This window comes from Cibotium barometz, chromosome 7 (assembly GCF_041138505.1).
Source record: "Cibotium barometz isolate CiBa-2024 chromosome 7, ASM4113850v1, whole genome shotgun sequence".
NCBI classification, from domain to species: domain Eukaryota; kingdom Viridiplantae; phylum Streptophyta; class Polypodiopsida; order Cyatheales; family Cibotiaceae; genus Cibotium; species Cibotium barometz.
This window is the reverse complement of record NC_141052.1, coordinates 29,843,976-29,870,262: the sequence shown is the minus strand read 5'-3', so window position 1 is coordinate 29,870,262 and position 26,287 is coordinate 29,843,976. Positions and strand designations below refer to the sequence as shown.

General features: G+C 45.1%; 1 protein-coding gene across 6 annotated transcripts in view; it reads right to left on the bottom strand.

Moving 5' to 3' along the window:
- Positions 1 to 26,287, bottom strand: part of LOC147636874 (protein serine/threonine kinase) — a 109,464-nt gene that overhangs the window by 15,187 nt on the left and 67,990 nt on the right. For 2 of the 6 annotated variants that reach the window (XM_086800448.1, XM_086800450.1), the window contains exons 12-15: positions 18,043 to 18,555; positions 2,925 to 3,238; positions 2,579 to 2,819; positions 2,410 to 2,483 (exon numbers count right to left, since the gene is read on the bottom strand). In XM_086800448.1, the coding sequence (XP_086656574.1) occupies positions 2,410 to 2,483; positions 2,579 to 2,819; positions 2,925 to 3,238; positions 18,043 to 18,555 (1,142 nt within the window). The remainder of the gene's footprint in view (positions 1 to 2,409; positions 2,484 to 2,578; positions 2,820 to 2,924; positions 3,239 to 18,042; positions 18,556 to 26,287) is intronic. The other 4 variants (XM_086800451.1, XM_086800452.1, XM_086800454.1 and 1 more) reach the window with 2 other exon arrangements.

The following is a 26,287-nucleotide window of genomic DNA, read 5'->3' as shown; positions in this document are numbered from 1 at the left end:
GTTATCCATGGTCATAGAGAAACCTCATCAATGTAATCCTCTCGACAAAAGTCAAGACATGCTTCCCTCATGAGTCAAACTCAGCCAAAAATAACTACCCACATGAAGCTACACTGAATGCCCAGCTTAAAGCCGAAAACTCTTTGTCAAAAGATTGAGTAAATAAACCGTCCCTAAGATCTTGTCCACTACATACAAGAAATGTGCTCAATCAAATACATGATCTAAGTTTACTGTTGGAGGTAACTCAAAGTAGGCAAGGTCAATGATCATATAGGAAAGTGAGAACTTGATAAGTAACTACAAGTAGCCGCAAATCTCGTCACCAACACTCGGCTGTAACACACGGATTGCAATCAAAGCTAATGCCTGATGAAATTCCTTCATCGAGGCTTCCCGATTGGCGTTTATCAATACAGGATTAACTAATGTTATTTCTGGATGCACGAAGGAACTATCGATCATGACAACTCTGCCGGTAAAATAAAATTAGATAAGTGCATAGTATATATACACTATCAAAGTCATGCTATCGATCCTTTGCAATCACTAGGATCCTCGCAAAAAGACGTGGGTTTACACTTTTACAACACATGGGTCATGGAATAAACACCAAAGCACATCCTCATCCAAGAGTTCAATTAAACAAACTCATGGATCTCCTAAACACGAAACACAAGTGATTAGTACAACCCCCCGAAGAGGGGTCCAGGCTAGCTCACCTCCCAACTGTAGGTTCTATGCTTCGAACCAGCCCCAAGCCAGGGACTAAGGTTTGACTCCCACAGATCCATGCTAGTCCTTCGGCATGTCAATCTATGCTCTGCCATACACGTAGTAGGAGTCTTGGTTGAACTCTGACCAATAGGGAGGTTATGACAACAATAGCCCATGTTTCACTTATATAGTGCCCACTGCTGCTATAAATAACTAAACTGTTATAAATAGCCAGCACACATGAATTTCTAATAATAACCTTAGCCACCCGTATTAGCCTACTTCCTCTAATCCCACTGGGGGAGTGCACCAAGTGTCCCATGTCTGAGCGGCATTGTAGACATGAGCATCCAATGTGTCCGATCTGTCAGTAGACAAAACACTGCTCCGGTATGCCCATTGTTGCAGGAAATGGGAGCTTACAGTCGGCAGATCAAAAATGCCAAGGAGCTTTCTCCGGAAAGCTTGCAGGCTAGGAGGCCAACCGCCCAAGCGTCGGTCACACCCCTATCTGAGGGGCCTGAGGCCTCAGGAACCTAGCCAAAAGAGCACTCATTTGCCATGAGAAGCTCTGGGTATCCCTTCATGGTCAGACCATGAAACGCACCATGACCGGGAAACCGCTCCCCCCTACAATGGGTCCGAGTCCGGAGAGAAGCCATTTCTCTACTCGGAAAAGTAGACATGGGCGCCCCGTGCTGCTACAAGGCTCTGCGACTTGATCGTCTCCGCGAAGGACGCCAAGTGAAACTTGACCCGGATATAGCCATTGTGGAGAAAATGTAATCCACCATGCACTCCTGGTCGTCGACGAGGACAGCTTGCAAGAGGTCGTGAATTTGGCTATGGCTAGGACTGCTGCTGACGAATTTAAAAACCAAGGCCGTAACCTCAAGGGAGGCCACTACCGTTGAAGAAAGGAGCTGGAGCTCCACTTCTGAAAGTTGGCAGTTGAGGACAGTCGCAATCGGGGTAAATGGAACAACTGCCATGGAAGGAGAGCCCTCCCAGCTTCTTCTTGAAAAACACTGTAAGCTAGGGAGTGGGCAGGAAGAGAAAGGAACAGAACAAGGGTGGAAAACGGAAGCAACGCCAAGAAGAGAAGGGAGGGGAGGGGGGGTGCGGGGAGCTTCAGTTTGATCCAATTTGGACAAGTTTTGGACCAGTTAGGCTCACTTTTCTGATCTAATTTGAAAGAGGAGAGAGGAGAGATGAAAGATCTCATTTTTTTGAATTAAAAATTGGGGTAATGATGAGGATTCTAGGCGCCTCCTTCATGAGCTCCACTCACCCTCCTGAGGTCTTAAATTTTCCATTTTTATACTATTAAGTGCCAGTACTAGTCACTCTTCATCTTATGTGAGAATTTACTCATTTTTGGTGGATTTTCTTTTATTCTTGCATTTTTCTTATTCAAACACTTGGATTATTAACCCTATTGGCCCATTAGAACACTCTTTGGATCTTAATCCATAATTTTCTGAAAATGGGTTGTCCAATGCACATATTCAATTAATTTCGGGGGAGCTCCAGTTCATTGGATGCTATCACGATATAACTAGCAACTTCTGCCGGCACTTGTCATAAAATTGTAAATCCGTTACGCCTTGGAAGGTCTCCTAAAAAGTTTTTCTCATATGTCCAAAAGTCCATACATTGTTTGACAAGAACTACTATTTGAGGAGTTCATACCTTCGGAGATCCCATAAACACAAAGTTTTGTCCAAAGAACTCGATAGCAAGTAATGGTCTTCAAATGCAGCAAGCTGCATAAAAAGGAATAGATTGCTTCTTACTTTGATGCCATTAGTCATCCAAGAAAAACCAAAGAACAATAAAGCATGATAAGTAATGATTGAACCTTTGTAATAAATCCCTCGTGAGCTCTCCAAGAGGCCAGAAAGTTGCCTGACCTCAAGTCCAGCAGCCTACACTGACCCAGACCAAAGCCCATGGCTATCCAAGAAGAGGACGTAGCACGTCCTCCATCAACATGAGACTGTTTTCCAGAGGAAGCAATGGCAGAGACTAAGGAGGAACCAGATAGTTCTAAATCACATCGCCAGAGATGAAGACATTGACCTGATGGCAAATCAAAAAACCTGAACACCTAGGAGATGTTAGGCCTTGATGATATACTTTTTAGAGCACACCTTGATGCAAAAAAGGCCAAAAATGGCTAAAGCATGGACAGTTTCTTTTCTTGCCTTGCATGACCATTTCCAGTCCCGGCTACAAGCCTCTCCTCCGCTTCCATGAGGTGCATGCAGGTGTAATGACTACCATGAAGTCCTGTCGATAACATCCCACTTGATAGGGCTGTTCCAGATGTCCCAACAATGCCAGTATTCGGCACTCTACTGTTCTCCGCTTGGACTGATCTCAAAGATCGAGGAGAACTTCCAATAGCCTCAGAAAAAACAGCTATGCGTTCTCCTGTCTGCATGTCCCACAAGTGGATAGTCCCATCACATGAAGCAACTCTGTGTGTCCATGGCATAACACAAATGTCATTCACTACCTGCAAACCACACAAAATCTAGTTTTAAGCTGGCCCACAGTATCAACAGCTTGGAAACAAATCACGATGCAGAACGAATACACTGAGACGAGAAAATCGATATGCAGCACGAATACACTAAGACGAGAAAATTGATATGAGACACTTTGTTATGCACCACATAGTCTTGCCGAAACCTTCAGGGTTGTGGCATTGTCACTTACTTAGAGAGCCCCTCAGCCAGCTACCCCAGCAACGTCCTTCTATGCTGGTCTCATTAAAGGAAACACAAAGGGCATTCTTCTTAAGCTTGCAATAAAAACAAAAAAAACTGCTCAAAGGCCATCATCCACTTAACGATTCTCCTGTTCAAGAGCTTGAAGGGTCTCTAGAAGACCCTTGTTATAGATGTCCTTATCAAGGACAGCTCATGGGTCTATCATGTGACACCAAACCTATTGGTCATGTCCACTCCCGGCTAGTTCAGGTGTGAACCCAGCTTACTCACGGGCATTTTTTCCCTATGACTGGACACAGAATTTTTCCCCGTGTGAACACACTTTTGTGTGTTGGGCACTTAGCCCTAGGCTTTTTTAGTACTCACTTGTACTTTCATTTTATCATTAATTGAGTACATCTTTTCCAACACTCTCACGTTTCTCTATGCTTGAGGTTTTCTGTGTGTGTGTTTGTGCAAGCTAGCTGCCCTCCTACCCAACATTGGTATCAGAGCTTGGTTAGGGTTAGGGTTAGGGTTAGGGTTACGCTTTGGCCTATTGCACACAGACGAGCAAGTCTCTCTACAGCGGCCCGCACTCTCTCTCTTCGCACATTGCTGTGGCGTGCTAACGTACAGCTGCTGTCCTACCCGCGCTACTGCTCTTCCTATTGTTGCAGAACTGCCCGACCACTGACCTGTGCCACCTTCCAACCAGCGGCCATGTGCACCCGATTGTACCAGCGCCGTCGCCCGGCAGTACCAACGCCTTCCAACCTGACGCCCTGCGCGGCCTGCTACTTCTGCACAGCGCCGCCACTCCCCTATGCCGCCCAACCTACACCTTCTGCCTAACCCGTACTGCTCGACTGTACCTGGCAAGCACTGACAGCATACAGATCTCCGCCCACCTGCACACTGCAAAATTTGGGGCATTTGGAATTTTTCAAAAATTTCAGCCCCCACAGATTTACAGATTTAAAGGTTTGTGGGATTTGGTAGTTTTTGACCTGAAATTGCACATTTTGTCTATTGAAATTTGGGGCTTTTCACCGTTGAGCCTGCAATTGCAACATTGGCACACATTGGCGTTGATTTCAATAGATTTGGTGCGTAATTGCACTAGAAATTTGGGGATTTTGCAAAAATTGGCACTATTTGCAGGTCTATTATAGACATTTGCAAGCATTTTGGGTGTTACAGGCACATTTACTTGCCATTGGGGCATTACAGCATTTGGTATAGGTGACAATTGCTTTAGCAGATTTACAGGTGCAGATCCGGTTCAGATTTGGTCTAATTGGCTGCCTAAAAATTGGGGCTTTTCTACATTGAGTCCATTTTTGGGGCATTCGACCAATTTACCTTTGATTTTGCTAGGATTTAAGCACTTGCAACTCTTAAAGGTGTCATCTGATCGTGTTTTTCACGGCACATGTATACATTTGTGGTTTGCTTCAGTATATGTATGCCATTGTGGACACTTTGACAGATTTGCATCATCATGCAGTACACTTGTAGATTTGGGACATGCATATGTATTTCTTGTGGTGAAGGAGTTCCCTTTCAGTCCATTGCTTATCCTGCTATTTATCTCCTGCATTCTTACGGTTTTGCTGGGCATTGCCTACTCATGGTGACTTGTGACAGATTTGTTGTGTTGTCATGGCCAACAGTAATAATGACCTCTTTGGCATGCTATCTCAAGAGGACAAGCTCAATGGGGATAACTACCCTATGTGGGCTTATATGATGCGTCATGTATTGGTTGCTAAGAATGTATGGCTATATGTGGATGGCACTGAGTAGCGTCCTCTAGCACCTACTCCAACGGAAGGTGAAGTGATTCCCGCTCACCCTCCTGCAGGTCCACCTCCTCGTTCTCCTCCTACCCAGCAGCAGCGTACTTGGGATGCTAGAGATGCTCAAGCCCATGCATTGATTGCTCTCTCGTGCCGCAGGCATATCATTCCGCACATTCGTTCCTGCATCATTGCAAAGGGTGCTTGGGATACCTTGGCGGTGTTGTATTCAAGTCACAATGAGGCTCGTGTAGCTTACCTTCGGGGCAAGCTTGAGACTAACCGCATGCTTGAAGATGACTCTATTAATCAGTACCTTACACATGCGAAAGACCTACGAGAGCAACCCATTAACATTGATGAGGTCTTGACAGAGGGATATCTTGTTCAGACAGTTTTGCATAATTTGCCCGACTCTTATCAGATATTTGGCACCACTCTACGGTTGTTGGCTGGCAATGCACCTAATGCGGTCACTTTTAACAACCTTGTGACTCTCTTGCTCAATGAAGAGCAATCCCGTTCCAACAAGAACAACATGATGTCTGTTGAGTCAACAATGGCTGCTCCCTTTCGTGGGAATCGATCTGGGCCTAAACCTAGCCCATCAGATCCTCCCAAGATAGAGGACAAGCCTGAAAAGAAAAAGCGTCGTAATTATTGCAAGAAAACAAGACGCACTATGGAGGAATGCAGGAAGCATATTGAGAGTGAAAAAAAGAAAAAGCCGGCATCTTCTTCCACGAGTGCAGATCAGGCCAATTTGGCTACACATGTATCAGCCTTGATCTACATCTTCATCACCTGCAGAGATATCTTCTGATGCTGTTGCTTTTGATGACTATGCTCTATAGTCAGTACTTCTTGGTATGCATTGTCTGGCAGATGCATTTCAAGGGGGGTTTTACTTGCCCACATGCAGTTGGTGATGCCTCATGGTCACGTATGCTTGTTGACCCTTATGCTTGTCTATGCTAGACGCTTTCTCTTATGTGATGTCTACTGGAGATGCCTTTTATGTGTTTTCCCTTGTTGTAACGGGATTGTTTCTACAGTGTTGACATTGTCACTTTCTCACATGTGATGTTTACTGGGAGTGCCTTCTACACACTTGGCCAATGTTGGCTTGCCCTCATGGTTTTGACATGTCACATGTATATTATTCATTGTGGGATTATGCATTTTTACACTTGCCATTACATGCCACTGATCATGGCATCGCTGAGAGTTTACCCATCCTCTCATAGCATTGGCTGATGCCCTCCCCGTGCCCCCACTTTTCTCCCGATTTTCAGCTTTTCCCATTGCTGAATTTTTACTTTTATCAGCCCTACCATTGTTGATTTTTCCTCATCGGATCCTCCATTGATGAGTTTCTCTCTTGCAGCTTACATTGCATGTCTCACAAGCATGACTTTTGGATCTTGTTGCCTTTACACATGCGTATATCTGCTACCTCTTATGCTTATCACTGGTGCAATTACAAAGCTATGCTTTGCTCTCTTGTTGTCATTGATGTGGATTACATGCAGTTCAGCTTGGCATTTGGATGCTTGCCTTCAGGGGGGGTATTATGTGATGCCTCTTGATTTGATGTAGTTGATGTCCACATGATCTTTGACATGCATTTCAGGTGATGCATTTATGTACTACTGTGCTCTAGCATTAGCATTATGACATTGGGCATTCTCCTTTTCCCCGTCATATAGTGCTTTCTTTTCCCATTGGCACTGTAGTTCATCTTTGCCTTCGTGATCTCTCTTGATTGTGGAGCATAGTGCAGGGCAGCATTCACAGCTTTCTCACCCTGCTACCAGTTCACACCGTTCACTTGAGGGGGGTTTGTTGGTCAAGTCCACTCCCGGCTAGTTCAGGTGTGAACCCAACTTACTCACGGGCATTTTTTCCCTGTGACTGGACACAGGTTTTTTCCCCGTGTGAGCACACTTTTGTGTGTTGGGCACTTAGCCCTAGGCTTTTTTAGTACTCACTTGTACTTTCATTTTATCATTCATTGAGTACATCTTTTCCAGCACTCGCACGTTTCTCTGTGCTTGAGGTTGTGTGTGTGTGTGTGTGTGTGCGCGCGCGCAGGCTAGCTACCCTCCTTTTATCATTCATTGAGTACATCTTTTCCAGCACTCTCACGTTTCTCTGTGCTTGAGGTTGTGTGTGTGTGTGTGTGTGTGTGTGTGCAGGCTAGCTGCCCTCCTACCCAACAAAACCTGCTAACAGCTCCTCACCCTACTAGCCATACCTTGGTTTCCCATGAGGAGCTCTACCAGTACGAGTCAAAAGCTACCTCCTTCATACTATATTTAATAGAGCAAGTCTTTAGACTAATCACTTAGTGATCATACTTGCAGATAACTCAGCCTCAACAAAGAGATTGAAAACTACACAGTTCACAACTCAAAGAGGGCTTCTTCAATTACCATCCAACCATGAATCGATCCACACAATCCGTTTTTCAAGGCCCATCCCCCTTTTTGGGCTTTCTTCTAGATATTATGTTGCCCCAAGCGAGAGAAGGGAGACGTCAAGCTGCTGATTGTCATATGACAGGAGGTTTGCTTTGAGAAAAATTGACAGTTGCGCGAGCTCACCATTGTGCGATCCCTGAGACCTCAAAAGTGGTGGCCACTGTACTCCAGCGGCCAACCAGGTCGCCACTTTGAGACCCGTGAGAACAGACCTTCTATAGCTATACAAGTGCTGATTTATAAGCACAACATTCAATACTTGGATGATTGAACACAAGAAAATGTCTTTGCTGGATTAGAGATAGTTAGACACTGACTAAAGAGCTGGAGCTACCGACAGCAACCCCCCCCCCTCTGCCCCTCTCGCTTCGCGTAGCCTTCTCCCCTGCACACCCCCCTCCACCTGCCCCTTCACTCTGCTCATGACTCCATCTCCTGCCTGCCCCCTTTGTGCACAGCCTCCTGTGTGCTGCCTGCCCCACCTTCGGCCCAGTCCCCCAAACCACACACACACCCCCAGTTCTTGGGCAGCGGCTACACCAGGATCAAGTTCGACTTGGCAGACTTGGAAGAAAGCACCTTGTTGCAGAGCCCAATATTGATTTGGGAGGCACATGCTTTCTTCGCCAGATGAAGCCACATTTTCTCTCCAGATGCAAACCCTTTGGCAGGAGTCACCAACTTCACTGTCACCGTTTGCTTTTCTGGGCTCCCCAAGGAGTGCTTATACCATCAACAGATCTACCTTGGGGTAGGTGCTCAAGCCCCTACCCCCCCCCCCAACCCAACAAAGTCAGTGTCAGAGAGAGTTGCCAAGACGGCCAAAACCACCTGTGCGACGAGGGCCAGCATTTGCTAAGGACCCTCACCTCGGAGGCAACGGTCATGTCAGAGAACTGTTTACGAGCCATTAGCCTTGGAGATCTCTCCAGAGCTACCCCTGGGCCCTCCTCCATCCACGGCACAGAGGAGAGACCGGGCTTCTTCCTCGTGGGCCCAACAGCCAGTCCCACACTGCAGATCCTTTCAGAGCTTCTCCAACCCAATGGAGACCCACATCTTCTCCATCAGCATCACCAAGTTCACCCCAGCTTCACCGGGGAGGCCCTCCCTACTCATGGGATACCAAGTAGTCTACGCCTTCTTCTGCCGTCTTCCATTCGAGACAGGGGAATTCTCCGAGGATCAGGCATCCCTCCAGGTCTGCATAGTCATGCACCACTCACGCCCCGCCCCTGCTGACATCGGAGTGCAGTGGCTTTCTCCTCCCCCCTGAGCGTAGCTCCACCAGGGTCGGTTTGGGACGAAGACCCGCGATCCAGACTTTACAGGACTAGGAAGTGTATCATTCTCAAATGGTGGGAGAATCAGGTCACAGACACCATCAGCGCTTCCTGTGAGACTGCTAGGATGGAGCTCCTTCACCTCATCCCAGGGCGGAAGGGGATGTGTGGGAGAAGGAAGAATTAGGGTTAGGTTAATTCATGTGGGAGACATACACAGAGAGAACAAGGGAGAGAGAGAGAGAGAGAGTTGTGGGGATAAGTCAACTCATAATGATATGAGTGTGTGACTCCCCTATCACACATGTATATTGCACTAGTACACATAGTGCACTTAGTACATTAAAAGTACTAACTGTACTATGTACTATAACTTATGGGCTTGTACACACTATAAGGGTGGGCATAACGCCTTTACCCCAACAACCTCCCACTTAAAGGCAAAGTGCCCTTAAATGAAGGAAAAGAAAAAATCAGCATGTACATGATAATATACAAGGCCATATCAAGGCTGAAACTGGCCTCATCCAATGCCCATCAAGTGTCTGCAATGAGCAAACCGCTCCGGAGGCAAACTCTTTGTCAACAGATCAGCCGGGTTGTCATCCGTATGAATCTTAACAAGCTGAATTTGCTTGTTCTCTATCACCTCTCTGATGAAGTGATACTTCACATCCACATGCTTCGTCTTTGCATGAAAGACAGGGTTCTTTGCCAACTGGATGGCACTCTGACTGTCACAATGCAACAATGGAATATCCCCTGTATAACAACCCAAATCAGCCACTAACCGAGATAGCCATAATGCCTCCTTGCAAGCCTCTGTGGCTGCAATATACTCGGCCTCTGTAGTAGATAAGGCTGTGCACTTCTGCATCCTGGATATCCATGACACAGCACCTCCTGTGAATGTAAATACATAACCGGTAGTAGACTTCCGGTTATCTGGATGACCGGCATAATCCGAATCCGTGTAACCATGCACTAATGCATCCTGTTTGCCAAAACATATGCACATATCTTGTGTGCCCTTCAGGTATCTCGTGACACCTTTCACTGCTTCCCAATGCTTCTTGCCAAGGTTGGCCATGTATCTAGAAACCGTTCCCACTGCAAATGCAATGTCCGGCCTAGTAGCAACCATGGCATACATGAGACTGCCACAAGCTGAAGCATACGGAACCTTGGCCATATCAGCCCTGTCTCTATCCGACTCTGGGCTGTCCATAGCACTGAGTTTCATATATGGAGGCAAAGGAGTACTAGTCTTCTTTCCCCCGTCCATATTGAACCTCTGCAAAACTTTGCTAATGTATTCCTTCTGAGACAAATACAACACATGCTGATTTCTGTCCCGAAGTATCCGCATACCCAAGATGTGATTTGCATCACCCAAATCCTTCATATCAAAGGTTTAATGCAGCCTCTGCTTCAAGGTATCCATCTCCTTACGAGATTTCCCGGCAATCAACATATCATCAACATACAAGATGAGGATCAATAGACTGCCATCCAAACCTTTCTTGGTGTACAAGCAGTGATCTATGTCACTTCCCCTGAATTTCTGAGATTTCATGATTGTATCAAATTTATGATACCATTCTCTTGGTGCCTGTTTGAGCCCATAAAGACTCTTTTTCAGCTTGCATACAAGCTTCTCCATTCCAGTCATTGCATAACCCTCTGGCTGCTGCATATATATCTCCTCATGGAGATCACCGTGAAGAAAAGCAGTCTTCACATCCATCTGAATCAAGTCCAGATCATCATGCGCAACCAAAGCCAACACAGCTCTAAGTGTGGTCATTTTGACCACTGGAGAGAAGATCTCATCAAAGTCCACACCATATTCCTGCTTGAAGCCCTTAGCCACTAACCTGGCTTTGTATCTTGGCTTTGCATCAGGTGCAACTTTGAGCCTGTAAACCCATTTGCATGGCAAAACCTTCTTGCCTGCAGGCAAAGGCACCAACTTCCATGTTCCATTTTTGTGCAGAGAATCCATCTCTGACTTCATGGCACGCTCCCAAAGAGCCTTGTCTGCCCTCTGTAAAGCCTCCTTATAACATGAGGGCTCCCCACAGTCAGTGAGCATCAAGTAGTCAACCCCTGGAACAAACCTGTCAGGGGCTCTCGAGGGTCTTGTGGACCTCCGTACCCAATGACCATCATTTGCAGGTTGCTGTCCAGCCTGCATATCACCCATTCGTGGCTCCTGTTCCATGCCATAAGGCTGAAATATCATGCCCGGTATCTCCTCTAACTGTGGTATATCCATAGGGATATCTTCTGCCATGTCTGGCTGTCCATTTGGACCATTTTCAGTACCATTTAAGGGCTGGTTTTCCTGCTGTAATGGCTGATTTACAGCCCTTTGTTGTTGTCCATGATGTCCATCATCATCAAAGATGACTCTGCTAGGCTCCTGTTGCCTTGCAGGCTCCTTATACATGCATGTTTCATCAAAAATGACATCATTGCTGCGTATGATCTTTCTATTCATGGGATCCCAAAGTCTATACCCCATTTCACCTCTGTCACCATATCCTAGGAATATGCATTTGTGAGACTTAGGATCAAGTTTGGTGCGCATTTCCCTGCATATGTGCACGTACGCAACGCAACCAAACACTCTCAAGTGCTTGTATGACGGAGGCTTCCCTGTCCATACTTCCTCTGGCACTTTCCCACCAAGCCTCGTGTTAGGTGACCTGTTTATGAGGTGAACGGCTGTCATAACAGCTTCAGCCCAAAAACCATGAGGTAATGCAGCATGTGACAACATAGAACGGACCTTCTCCTGGATGGTCCTGTTCATCCTCTCTGCTGTCCCGTTTTGTGGAGGATCATAAGGAGTAGAGAGCTCCCTCTTGATGCCTTTAGCATCACAAAAGTCCTGAAACTGTTTGGACATATATTCTCCACCATTGTCGGAACGCAAAGCCTTCAGTGTTTTGCCAGTTTGATTCTCAACATGAGCAACAAACTTCTGAAACACTGAGAATGTATCACTCTTCAAACGAAGAGGATAAACCCACACCTTGCGTGTGGCATCATCAATGAAAGACACAAAATATTTTGCCCCTCCCAAAGAAAGTTAAGGCATCTCACATACATCTGTATGCACAAGCTCTAACTGAACATCTTTCTGTCCAAGAGCTTTCTTGTGGGGGCACTGGAGTTGCCTGCCATATATACAATGCTCACAAAACTGAAAACTTGAGAACTTTAGAGAAGGCAAGTAACGAAAACGAGACAATTGCTCCATTCCTTTGACACTCATGTGTCCCAACCGGCTATGCCACATAGAGATTTCCGGCAGCTCGGTTGCATTTACATTAGCATGGTGACAAACACCAGCATGCATGAAGTAAAGAGTGTCCACCTTAGAGCCTCTGGCAACAACCAGTGAGCCCTTACTAATCTTCCACTTTCCACGACCAAATGTGGTAACATAATCAGCATCATCAAGCTGTCCAGTAGAAAGCAGGTTCTTCTTGATCTCAGGCACATGCCTGACATCATGGAGCATAAGCTGTGAGCCATCTGAAAACACAAGCCTCACATCACCTCTGCCAAGAATCTTGCATGCATGGTTGTCACCCAAATAAACTACTCCATTGCCAGCAGTATACCTGACAAACAAGTCTCTGCAACCTGTGACATGAAAAGAGGCACCTGAATCAATGATCCATGAGTGCATACCATGACCATCTCCTGCAAGAAGTGAATGGGCATCAAGTGAAGACGTGAATAGGACTTCATCCTCACTGTCACCTGCATGTGACACATTTACTTCTTTAATCTTGACTCCACTTTTGCCCTTCGACATTGCATCTTTGGCTTCATCTTTGTCTTTGTCTTTTCCTTTGCCCTTTTCTTTTTTATCATTCTTCCATTTGTAGCATTGCTTTTTGATATGTCCCTTCTTGCCACAATAATGGCATTCCAAGTCCTTTTTGGAGCGAGACTTGCTCCTTCCCCGTTCTTGGCTTTTACCCCTTTGCTGGGATCTCCCACGTGCATTCATTGCATTGGACTTTCCAACAGAGTTGTTTTTCCTGTTCATCTCCTCTTGAAGAAGAGCACCCTCCACATCTGCATATGACAGCATAGCATTTGAATTGCTAGTGGCTGTCCTCTGCCAAGAATCTTGCATGCATGGTTATCACCCAAATAAACCACTCCTTCATTGCCAGCAGAATACCTAACAAACAAGTCTCTGCAACCTGTGACATGAAAGGAGGCACCTGAATCAATGATCCATGAGTGCATACCATGACCACCTGTAAGAAGTGAATGGGCATCAAGTGAAGACGTAAATAGGACCTCATCCTCACTGCCACCTGCATGTGACACATTGATTTCTTCAATCTTGACTCCACTTTTGCCCTTTGGCTTTACATCTTTGGCTTCATCTTTCTCTTTGTCTTTGACTTTTCCCTTTTCCTTTTGATCATTTTTCCATTTGTAGCATTGCTTTTTAATGTGTCCCTTCTTGCCACAATAATGGCATTCCAAATCCTTTTTGGAGCGAGACTTGCTCCTTCCCCTTTCTTGGCTTTTTCCCCTTTGTTGGGATCTCCCACGTGCATTCATTGCATTGGACTTTCCAACAGAGTTGTTTTTCCTGTTCATCTCTTCTTGAAGAAGAGCACCCTCAACATCTGCATATGACAGCATAGCATGCGAATTGCTAGTGGCTGTCCTGAATGTGTCCCAACTCTCTGGCAAAGTGCATAACAGAAAAGTGGCTTTGAACTCATCGTCCATTGCCAACTTTTGATTAATGACCTGGCTGACAATACCATTAAACTCATTTAGATGGGCTGTCATGGCTCTTTTCCACGAGATGGCTATCCCATCAAAGCACTATCATAAACCCTCTCAAGGGGCTTGTGCCTTCCCTGCAATGCATCAAAATCTCGCGAGGCACTTGATTGACCCCTTGAATTTGGCACTTCCAAAGGATTGCCTTGGCTGTCCATTGGTTCAAGTGTCTATGTGGTTACTTCCAATTTCAAAACACCATGTCCCCTCTTGAGAAAGAGAGATGACCGGGCTCTGATACCAATGCAACTGCTCCCCACGCAAGACCAGCCATAATCCGAAAACAAGTGCACAAACTCAGATCACTTAACCTCGATAATTAATGAACAACATAAGCATCCACAAATATGAAAATGACAATAAACAACTTGACACCACTACTGGGGTTGGAAAGGGCTGACCCCCCCTCAATACAAATTGTATTTCTTGGAGTATTTGATGATTACAAGTTTTTTTTTGTGAAGATGTATTTATATTAATAATATGAAAAGAGTACATATAAACTGTGGGTTAGTCTTTTCAAACAATCAAGAGAAGAACTACCCACAGAAACTGCTCGATCCAATATCCTCTTAGTGAGTAGTTCCATTGTATCTAACTCCCATCTGTTTACACTCACCAAACTAGCAATATTGGCTTTCACTAAACAGATAACTTTCTTAGGATCTACACTTTGCATGCCATCATTAACAAAGACCAGAGTGTTCCTCGTAGACCAAATCTCCCATAGACATGTAAATCTTGCAAATCCAAAAAGGCTATTACTCTCCTCTGTTGGACCAATCTTTTTACCCAAAACCCAATGGAACCATGTACATTGCAGCCCAGAAATGTCCCCCCCCCCCCCATTTAGAGAGCTGTGTCCAAAAGGATCTTAATGTCGGGCAATCCCAAAAGGCATGTTTGAAATCCTCAATGGCTGCTTTGCATCTTGGGCATATCCCTGAGGCCATATTTCTGATCATCAGCTTACAGCCTAACGGAAGAGCTCCAACCACGATTCTCCACAAAAAAGTCTGAGCATGTGTTGGCACTTTGGATCCCCAAATTCTTCTGCATCTGGACTCCCAACATTTGTCCAGCAAAGCTACTTTCCATATTGTATTGAAATGTTTAAAATCTCTCTTCTCTTGCATTAACATCTGATAAAACTTGGCAGTTGATTCCCGACCAAGGGGAAGTCCATCTGTCCACCCCCAATCTTTGATCCACCTTTCCGTGAGCTGAGAAGTATTGATAGTTAGCGTCTTGAGCTTACCAATAATTACATGCAGATGATTCTTATCAAATCTTGAGAGACCATACATGACAGATAGTTGTTCATCATCTCTCCGCCCCACAAGAGGACCATCCCAGAAATCCTCAAATCTGCTTATCCCTCTGTTGTTGAGTCTTTTGCTCACTTTGGGCTCAATGAGGGCTAATGGAGGGAAAAAAACAGGGGACCTCCAAACATTATACATGCATAGTGAATTTTCCATGATTCTGGGAGATCCTTGCCATTGAATGAGGGGAATGATCCTCTTCCATTTCTTAATCAGAAATTCAGCAAAGGGAATATTTTTAAAGACAAGTGGAGCATGGGAAAAAATCTTATCAATCCAAGAGAATCCCCTCCATTAGCCTAAACTCACAATCATATACAGAGAAAGCTCTTTAAGCATCCTAGTCCAAAGTTGACTCTGCTGTAGAAAAGAAGTCAACATTTTTGGCACTCACCATTGCATGTGTTTCCATGTCTAGGATGCCAATTCCCCCATCCTTCTTGGGTTTACACACCTTCTGCCATGCCAGGAAGGAACATGGTCTCTTGCCCTGCTTATTCTTCCATAGAAAAGCTTTAGCATAGCTTAGAGCTCTCTTCCAGAGGCAAGCTGTAAAATCTTTACAAGGAGTAAAGAAGTGAAAGCATGCCAACCACACCATGTTTACTATTACTACCCTTGAATGAAAGGGAAGATATACGTTATCCCAAGCTCTAAATTTGGCTATGAATTTGTCCATAAGCCAGTCCGTTGTGTCTTTACCTGAGACATCCACTCCCATGGGGCATCCCAAATGTCTAAAGATCTGGCCTTTGTTCACAACTTGGCATCCCCATCTCGTTACATCAAAGGATTCATCCTCGGTTAAACTGATTAACCTTGACTTGTGAAAGTTACATTTGGAGCCAGATGCATCTGCAAAGACTTGTACAATTGCCAAATCCTTTAACATTTTCATTGGAAGCATCCAGGAAGAGAAGTGCGTCATCAGCAAAGCATTGAATCACCATCTGCTGTTCATCATTCACTTGTAGACCTTTTATTTGATTTTCATCAGCTGCCAACTCAAGAGCTAGAATCAAAGGATAAGAAATTACAGCAAATAACAATGGAGCAAGTGGGCAGCCCTGTCTGACCGATCTTTTAAGGTTGAATGAGCCAACCACAAAGCCATTGAGCATAAGACTTGACTTAGCACCAAAGCTGAGCACATAAATAATGTTTGAGATTAAGGGTCCAAAACCCAACTTGGCAAGCACTCTGCTAAGAAATGACCAATGGACTCCGTCATAAGCTTTCTCTAGGTCCAGTTGCAGCATGATGCATTTTTGCTTCTTCTTCTCTGCCAACTCTTTCCCTAATAGGGCTGCATATATGTTGTCCATTATGGATCTCCCCTTAATAAAGCCATGTTGCCTGGGGGAAATCACATTTTGCAATAAAGGAGTCATTCTCATTGCCACAACTTTAGCTATGATTTTATACAAGACTGTAAGCACGGTGATTGGCCTCCAATGTGAAAAACATTCGCAGGCCACCTGTTTAGGAATCGGTTTGATTAGCCCTTCCTTCACACTTTTCTCCAATTGTTGATGCTTGAAGGTCTTATTCACTATGTAGGTGATTGGAACCTTCAGATATGACCAAAACTCGAGGAAAAACTCCACAGTAAGGCCATCCCAACCACGGGATTTATCCTTCCCCATTGCTTTCAAAGCATCTAAGCATTCATCTTCCTGGATATTCCTCTCAATCCATTTGGCTTGGTCCAACTCTACTGCCTGAGGGATAATGTCCAGAAGCCAATTTTCAGCAAAGAATCTTTCCATGGACTCATCCTCCTTCAGGCTTAGAGTATTCCCAAGGAATGTGGTCCAGGCAGCAACCAATTCCTTGGGGTCTGAGATCATTTTACCATTTTTATCCCTAACATTGGATATGTATTCTCTATCCCTCTTCTCTTTGAGAGCTTTGAAGAAGAATTTCGAAGGGGTTTGAGCTTGACCTAAGTACAACTTTCTTGACAATAATCTCCCTTTTTGAGCTCTCCTGTTTTCTATCTCCTCCCACATATTTTACATTTGATAAAATCTCTCAACTCTGCTTGTGACAGGGGTCTAGACTGTCTAATCAAAATCAAAGCATCCCATTCCTCCTGCAGTGCCTCTTGTTCTTTTCTCCTCATTGCTGCCATGTCCTTTCCCACTTTTCTGATTAAGCATTGCATCTCTCCCACAAATCTATCCCATGCCTGGGCATCGTGATAAGCCCTTCCAACCTTGTAATTGCAGCTCTAGTTCCATCCACAAAGACATCTTCCCTGATGAGAGAATTATTTACAATGAGTTTCCTCTTATGAAAAGACAATCTATCCTCAGCCCAGCAATTATTGCTCTCCCAAACCCACCTCAGGGGAAAGTGATCAGAAGAGGTGGTTGCGTGGTCAACCCATGCCTTAAAGGTGTGAGGGATCCATTCTGCATCCTTGTTGAAATAAACTCTGTCAATCCTGGAAGAGCTAGATATATACTGCAAGCTGAAATATGTATGTCCTGGTGTAGAACTCCAGTCCCCAAGGTCCCAGGAATCCACCAGCCTCTTTTGCATCATAAGCTCTTCCCATTTGGTTTTCTCCGAACCCATAACTACATTGTTGGAACCTAACCGATCCCTCTGTCTGACCACCATGTTAAAGTCCCCAGCCATGATCCATGCTTTCTGATTGTCAAGACCACAAATCCATTCCCACATCTCCTTTCTTTCTTTAGATGAGTGTGCTCCGTACACATTAATCAGCCAGAATTGTTCTTCTCCCTTGGACAGTTCAATATTCAAACCCCTCTCCCCCACCCCCCACGGAAAAAAAAAACTATTCAAAGATGAACACATGGGCACAGCCAGCAAAGTGTGTTTTACTGAAGACATCAAAGTTGAAAAGTACAAACCTCTTCATGACCTGTATATTTCATTATAGGCTGTGTTGTTGATAGCTGCCATTGTTTTACCAATCCCCTCATTCTAGTCCCAACACCTGCCGTGAAAATGGTGGCTTCACCATCACCTACCGCAACTGCCTTTATGGGCCCAGGATGAGCACGCCAAGAATGGGACACAATTGCTTTCACTTTCCAAGGCCGTTCATCTTTTCCAGCGCCAAATACCAAGCCTGGTCTATTCAGATACTCTGTACCTTCCCAAGCATCTTCACTACTGGGAACCCACATCCATGGTCCATGGCCATCATCTCGCCCAGCTTCAGAACCCGCTTTGAGTTGTTTACTATTCTCCGCATTATTTGAAAGCTTAGTTTTATTCAATAAAGGCTGTGGCACTGACCAACCTATTTCATTCAGCAGCAAACTAGTTGGGCTAAACTCAGCTGCTGGCTTTAAATTTGGCTGGTTTGCCAATGCTTTCTTCTCTGAATTCCCCTGATATACTGCAGCTCCCATCTCCCACTGTCCAAAAAACAAGCAGAAACTATATTAAAACAAATTTAATTCCAAATGCTGTTTAAGTAACATGGAACAAATCATTTAATATTTGACTAATGCCAAAAATCACCCATGGTTGGTACAAAAAGCCTCTAGTATAACTTTTCTTTTAAGAGGAGGGATGACAAAAGAATTATTATCAAATTGATGATATTAATGCAAACAAACCATTACCACAGCGATCTTCACTTTCCCACCCAAGGACAATCGTAGACAAAAGTGCCTGCTGTTAATCCATATTGAAGGGTGGTATCAAGTGATTATACTGAGAAAAAATTACACTTGGTAGGCCTTATAATGATGTAAATTATCTCTCATGTTACCATGAGTACCCATAAGACCATACCATGCAGCAGCATAGCCGGTCTCTTCTATGCCACATATTGCAGCACGGACTGTAGTAGACCTTTGATAAGATCAACGCCACGGAGCTGCAAGGTGGGTGGCTTGGCCTAGTGGTATGGGATGCTAGGTTGGGGCCATCGGTACCAAGCAAGCTCGCGGCAATTAGATCAAGCTCGGGGATGGTTCGAGGCACTGATCCTACCGTTGGGTGGTGTGTCGCTGGCCACAATTCTATCGCGGCGGTCATACAATAAGTACGATGTCGCGTCTATGAACCCTCGTTAGGGTTTCGGTTCTAGGTTAGATAATCCTTGGGTGTGGTCTGTGGAGACCTTACGCTTCCCTTTGATCCTCCCTTGCGGCACCCTTCTCAACTAAGGACCCAACCTCGGCTTCCAAGGCCCCGGCACAACCGTGTTGATTAACCAAGTCCTTTTAGCTACTAAGTGGTACATAACCTCCCGCTGGTCTTTCTCAAGCTCCAATTGCTTGATTGCTTCAAGTACTCAAATCACCACTCACACCTTGATAGAGGCATTTCTTCTGTATTCACCTCCCATCCATGACCCAGCCTTTACACGACAACTTCTCCTGAAGTCCCCCTTTTGGGCTTCTATCACATGCTTGGCTGAGTCCCCTTTAGACATACAGACTGATGCCTAGGGCCTCTCCCTAAGCATTCACATACAATTGACCACCTCGTCCATTCGGTCATGTAACTACTGAAGAAATCTGTAATAGCCCTCTCGGAAGTATCGTGTCGGGTCTGCCTCTCGGTATGTTGTCTCAATGCATCCCTATGACATTTGAGCTCAAGTAAGTACATGCCCAGGCATCTCTGATCATCAAACTACACACCTATGCGAGTGGACAAAACCTCTCGCGGAAGACACACTGTAATCTTCCCCACATCTCACAGTAGGCCGGGCAGCTAAGCATGTAGCACCCCTCATCTTCCACATGTCATGTGGTGTATACTCTGCATATCCGATCCTCATGTGGGGTAGCAACAGCTCTGCCACTTTCGACTTTGAGGGCAGTGAGAAGACACCCTGAGCTGGCCAATCACGATATGCATGGCATGTGACATGGATATGTATGTATCTCGGGATCACAATTAAACTATCCCTCGGACTCTCAAGAAGTGGTCCCTGTAAAACTGGGTTTTCATGACAAGCTTGGAGAAAGGAGACATCCATGTTTGATGTATGTAAAGCCACAGTAGATCCAACCGGATTATTTGATTGATGTCTCAAACCCGTCGACTACCTCCAAGCACCATGCTAGCGAGAATAATGATGGCATGAGGTGCCAGCCACCCTAACCCGCTCCCTCTCCCTCTCTTGATGTAACTCCAAAGATGACTGTAGGGTGGACTGCAATCCAGCCAACCAAACATGCTCCCACTCCCTCTCTTGAAGTAACTCCATAGATGACTATAGTGCCATCCTCGGAAGATGACTGTAGGGTGGACTGCAATCCAGCCAACCAAACATGCTCCCACTCCCTCTCTTGAAGTAACTCCATAGATCACTTTAGTGCCATCCTCGGAAGGTGATCCCTATTGAGAGTGTATACATGCCAGATCTAGGTGATGGTTTGAAAGAGGGCAACTATGGTGAGTGGGGCCAACCCAAATTTCACTAGCACAACCCTATGTGGCTCCAACATCTTACTTGTGATCATGGGATGCAGCATCATGACCTGTAGCCTCTGTGTTCTTCGAGGTAGCTTCCTCTAGCCCTAGTCCCCAAAAATCTGCACCATACATGGCAGCTCGGCGTATGAAAGTGTGAAAAAGCCAACACTTTTTGCCAGGTTCCTGAAAGTGGGCCTGGAAACATTGCCTCTCTAGATGGGCTAGAGAGGTGTGGCCGCTAGCTAGGCCATCTCAATCAGTGATGGCCATGTGATGGGAGAGAGAATTAGGGTTAGGTTAAGAGTTCATGTGGGAGACATACACAGAGAAGCAAGGGAGAGAGACAGAGAGAGAGTTGTGGGGATAAGTCAACTCACCAATTGCATGAGTGTGTGACTCCCCTATCACACTTATATATTGCACTAGTACACATAGTGCACTTAGTACATTAAAAGTACTAAGTGTACTATGTACTATAACTTATGGGCTTGTACACACTATAAGGGTGGGCATAACGCCTTTGCCCCAACAACCTCCCACTTAAAGGCAAAGTGCCCTTAAGTAAAGGAAAAGAAAAAATCAGCATGTACATGATAATATACAAGGCCATATCAAGGCTGAAAATGGCCTCATCCAATGCCCATCAAGTGTCTGCAATGAGCAAACCGCTCCGGAGGCAAACTCTTTGTCAACAGATCAGCCGGGTTGTCATCCGTATGAATCTTAACAAGCTGAATTTGCTTGTTCTCTATCACCTCTCTGATGAAGTGATACTTCACATCCACATGCTTCGTCTTTGCATGAAAGACAGGATTCTTTGCCAACTGGATGGCACTCTGACTGTCACAATGCAACAATGGAATATCCCCTGTATAGCCCAAGTCAACCACTAACCGAGATAGCCATAATGCCTCCTTGCAAGCCTCTGTGGCTGCAATATACTTGGCCTCTGTAGTAGATAAGGCAGTGCACTTCTGCATCCTGGATATCCATGACACAGCACCTCCTGTGAATGTAAACACATAACCGGTAGTAGACTTCCGGTTATCTGGATGACCGGCATAATCCGAATCCGTGTAACCATGCACTAATGCATCCTGTTTGCCAAAGCAAATGCACATATCCTGTGTGCCCTTCAGGTATCTCATGACACCTTTCACTGCTTCCCAATGCTTCTTGCCAAGGTTGGCCATGTATCTAGAAACCACTCCCACTGCAAATGCAATGTCCGGCCTAGTAGCAACCATGGCATACATGAGACTGCCACAAGCTGAAGCATACGGAATCTTGGCCATATCAGCCCTGTCTCTATCTGACTGTGGGCTGTCCATAGCACTGAGTTTCACATATAGAGGCAAAGGAGTACTAGCTTTCTTCCCCCCGTCCATATTGAACCTCTGCAAGACTTTGCCAATGTATTCCTTCTGAGACAAATACAACACATGCCGATTTCTGTCCCGAAGTATCCGCATACCCAAAATGTGATTTGCATCACCCAAATCCTTCATATCAAAGGTTTGATGCAGCCTCTGCTTCAAGGTATCCATCTCCTTACGAGATTTCCCGGCAATCAACATATCATCAACATACAAGATGAGAATCAATAGACTGCCATCCAAAGCTTTCTTGGTGTACAAGCAGTGATCTATGTCACTTCTCCTGAATTTCTGAGATTTCATGAATGTATCAAATTTATGATACCATTCCCTTGGTGCCTGTTTGAGCCCATAAAGACTCTTTTTCAACTTGCATACAAGCTTCTCCTTTCCACTTACTGCATAACCCTCTGGCTGCTGCATATATATCTCCTCATCGAGATCACCGTGAAGAAAAGCAGTCTTCACATCCATCTGAATCAAGTCCAGATCATCATGTGCAACCAAAGCTAACACAGCTCTAAGTGTGGTCATTTTGACCACTGGAGAGAAGATCTCATCAAAGTCCACACCATATTCCTGCTTAAAGCCCTTAGCCACTAACCTGGCTTTATATCTTGGCTTTGCATCTGGTGCAACTTTGAGCCTGTAAACCCACTTGCATGGCAAAACCTTCTTGCCTGCAGGCAAAGGCACTAACTTCCATGTTCCATTTTTGTGCAGAGAATCCATCTCTGACTTCATGGCACGCTCCCAAAGAGCCTTGTCTGCCCTCTGTAAAGCCTCTTTATAACATGAGGGCTCCCCACAGTCAGTGAGCATTAAGTAGTCAACCCCTGGAACAAACCTGTCAGGGGCTCTGGAGGGTCTAGTGGACCTCCGTACCCAATGACCATCATTTGCAGGTTGCTGTCCAGCCTGCATATCACCCATTGGTGGCTCCTGTTCCATGCCATAAGGCTGAAAAATCATGCCCGGTATCTCCTCCAACTGTGGTATATCCATAGGGATATCTTCTGCCATCTCTGGCTGTCCATTTGGACCATTTTCAGCACCATTTAAGGGCTGGTTTTCCTGCTGTAATGGCTGATTTACAGCCCTTTGTTGTTGTCCATGATGTCCATCATCATCAAAGATGACTCTGCCAGGCTCCTGTTGCCTTGCAGGCTCCTTATACATGCATGTTTCATCAAAAATGACATCATTGTTGCGTATGATCTTTCTATTCATGGGATCCCAAAGTCTATACCCCATTTCACCTCTGTCACCATATCCTAGGAATATGCATTTGTGAGACTTAGGATCAATTTTGGTGCGCATTTCCCTGCGTATGTGCACGTACGCAACGCAACCAAACACTCTCAAGTGCTTGTATGACGGAGGCTTCCCTGTCCATACTTCCTCTGGCACTTTCCCACCAAGCCTCGTGTTAGGTGACCTATTTATAAGGTGAACGGCTGTCATAACAGCTTCAGCCCAAAAACCATGAGGTAATGCAGCATGTGACAACATAGAACGGACCTTCTCCTGAATGGTCCTGTTCATCCTCTCTGCTGTTCCGTTTTGTGGAAGATCATAAGGAGTAGAGAGCTCCCTCTTGATGCCTTTAGCATCACAAAAGTCCTGAAACTGTTTGGACATATACTCTCCACCATTGTCGGAACGCAAAGCCTTCAGTGTTTTGCCAGTTTGATTCTCAACATGAGCAACAAACTTCTGAAACACTGAGAATGTATCACTCTTCAAACGAAGAGGATAAACCCACACCTTGCGTGTGGCATCATCTATAAAAGACACAAAGTATTTTGCCCCTCCCAAAGAAAGCTGAGGCATCTCACATACATCTGTATGCACAAGCTCTAACTGAGCATCTTTCTGTCCAAGAGCTTTCTTGTGGGGGCACTGCAGTTGCCTGCCATATATACAATGCTCACAAAACTGAATACTTGAAAACTTTAGAGAAGGCAAGTAACCCAAACGAGACAATTGCTCCATTCCCTTGACACTCATGTGTCCCAACCGGCTATGCCACAGAAATTTCCGGCAGCTCGGTTGCATTTACATTAGCATGGTGACAAACACCAGCATGCATGAAGTAAAGAGTGTCCACCTTAGAGCCTCTGGCAACAACCAGTGAGCCCTTACTAATCTTCCACTTTCCACTACCAAATGTGGTAACATAATCAGCATCATCAAGCTGTCCAGTAGAAAGCAGATTCTTTTTGATCTCAGGCACATGCCTGACATCATGGAGCATAAGCTGTGAGCCATCTGAAAACACAAGCCTCACATCACCTCTACCAAGAATTTTGCATGCATGGTTATCACCCACATAAACCACTCCTTCATTGCCAGCAGTATACCTGACAAACAAGTCTCTGCAACCTGTGACATGAAAGGAGGCACCTGAATCAATGATCCATGAGTGCATACCATGACCACCTGTAAGAAGTGAATGGGCATCAAGTGAAGAAGTAAATAGGACCTCATCCTCACTGCCACCTGCATGTGACACATTGATTTCTTCAATCTTGACTCCACTTTTGCCCTTTGGCTTTACATCTTTGGCTTCATCTTTCTCTTTGTCTTTGCCTTTTCCCTTTTCCTTTTGATCATTTTTCCATTTGTAGCATTGTTTTTTAATGTGTCCCTTCTTGCCACAATAATGGCATTCCAAATCCTTTTTGGAGCGAGACTTGCTCCTTCCCCTTTCTTGGCTTTTTCCCCTTTGTTGGGATCTCCCACGTGCATTCATTGCATTGGACTTTCCAACAGAGTCGTTTTTCCTGTTCATCTCTTCTTGAAGAAGAGCACCCTCAACATCTGCATATGACAGCATAGCATGCGAATTGCTAGTGGCTGTCCTGAATGTGTCCCAACTCTCTGGCAAAGTGCATAACAGAAAAGTGGCTTTGAACTCATCGTCCATTGCCAATTTTTGATTAATGACCTGGCTGACAATACCATTAAACTCATTTAGATGGGCTGTCATAGACGCCCCTTCCTTCATCTGAAGACCTATGAGTTTCTTCAACCAATACACTTTGCTTGAGGCACTTTGTTGGGCATACAAGTCCTGCAATCTCTGCCACATTCCCCAAGCTGTCTTCTCTTCACGAATGCTGAAAAGTAATGAGTCTGACACAGACAACATGATAGTAGATCTTGCCAGCTCATCCATATCTTCCCACTCTTCAGCAGTAAGAGAAGCGGGCATCACACCCCTTTCTTTGATAGGCTTGTGGTGCTTTTTCTGGAGCAACACATTGTAGCATTGGGTTTGCCAAATATCATAGTTATGCGAGCCTTCAAGCTTCTTGATGTGAAGCAATGAAGAGCTCTCACCTGTGGTTGCCATAGCAAAATGCAACCTGTAAATGCCTGACTCCCTGCAAAATGTGCAAACACTGCACCAAAAGCACACAAAGTGCTCACAGTTTTTCTCCCAAGCTTTATCTCCCACTGCGGAAGCAAGAATGCAACTTTTCTCCCACTTTATGTGATGAAATCACCAAAATCTGGTTGCTGCAGATTTTGGACAGCACCTTAAATGTGCTCTATTGCCCTTCCAAAGTACTGTACAGCAGTACCAAGTGCTCACCAATGATGTACCAAACCTGTACCGGCAAGTACAGCAGCTGAAATTGAACCTTTTGGTCACTCAAAACAGTGTACAGCCATGCCAAAACTTGCACAAAGTTGTGCCAAATTTGTACCAGCAAGTACAACAACAATAAATGCTCTCCTGGCTGTCCAAATGAGTGAAAATCAGACTTTTACAGTCCTGTACACTGCATACAACAGTCCCGAACAGAAATTGGGCAAAAGCCCCTTGACTGCAAGCTGATTTCTGAGGATTCAAGGCATAAAAGTCTTGCCTGCTGCTTTGCCAAGCTCAACAAGCATACGAACTTGAAAAGCCCCTTGATTTAAGATCAATTTTTGATCATACATGGTACATTGACGCACATGAAGGCATCCAGAGTGTTCACGATGCTTCCCCCTGGCCACATATACATCAAATACATGAAAGCCCCTTGATTTACAGGCACATTGAGTGCTTGTAAGGCATCAACACATTATCCACAGCATCAAATGCGATTGCCTACATGCAAATCAACCAAATCGGCACAAAAGCCCTTGATTTGCACTGCGATTTGCTGCAATTTGCTACAATTTTGCCCAAATGTGCGATTTTTCACATCATACAGCATGTATGAGTGCTTAATTGCACAATTACATCAAAAGCCCCTAATTTCGACATTCAATTTCCTGCAAATTGATCCTGATTGTGACCAATGTCCTGCAAATTGATCCTGATTGTGACCAATGTCAC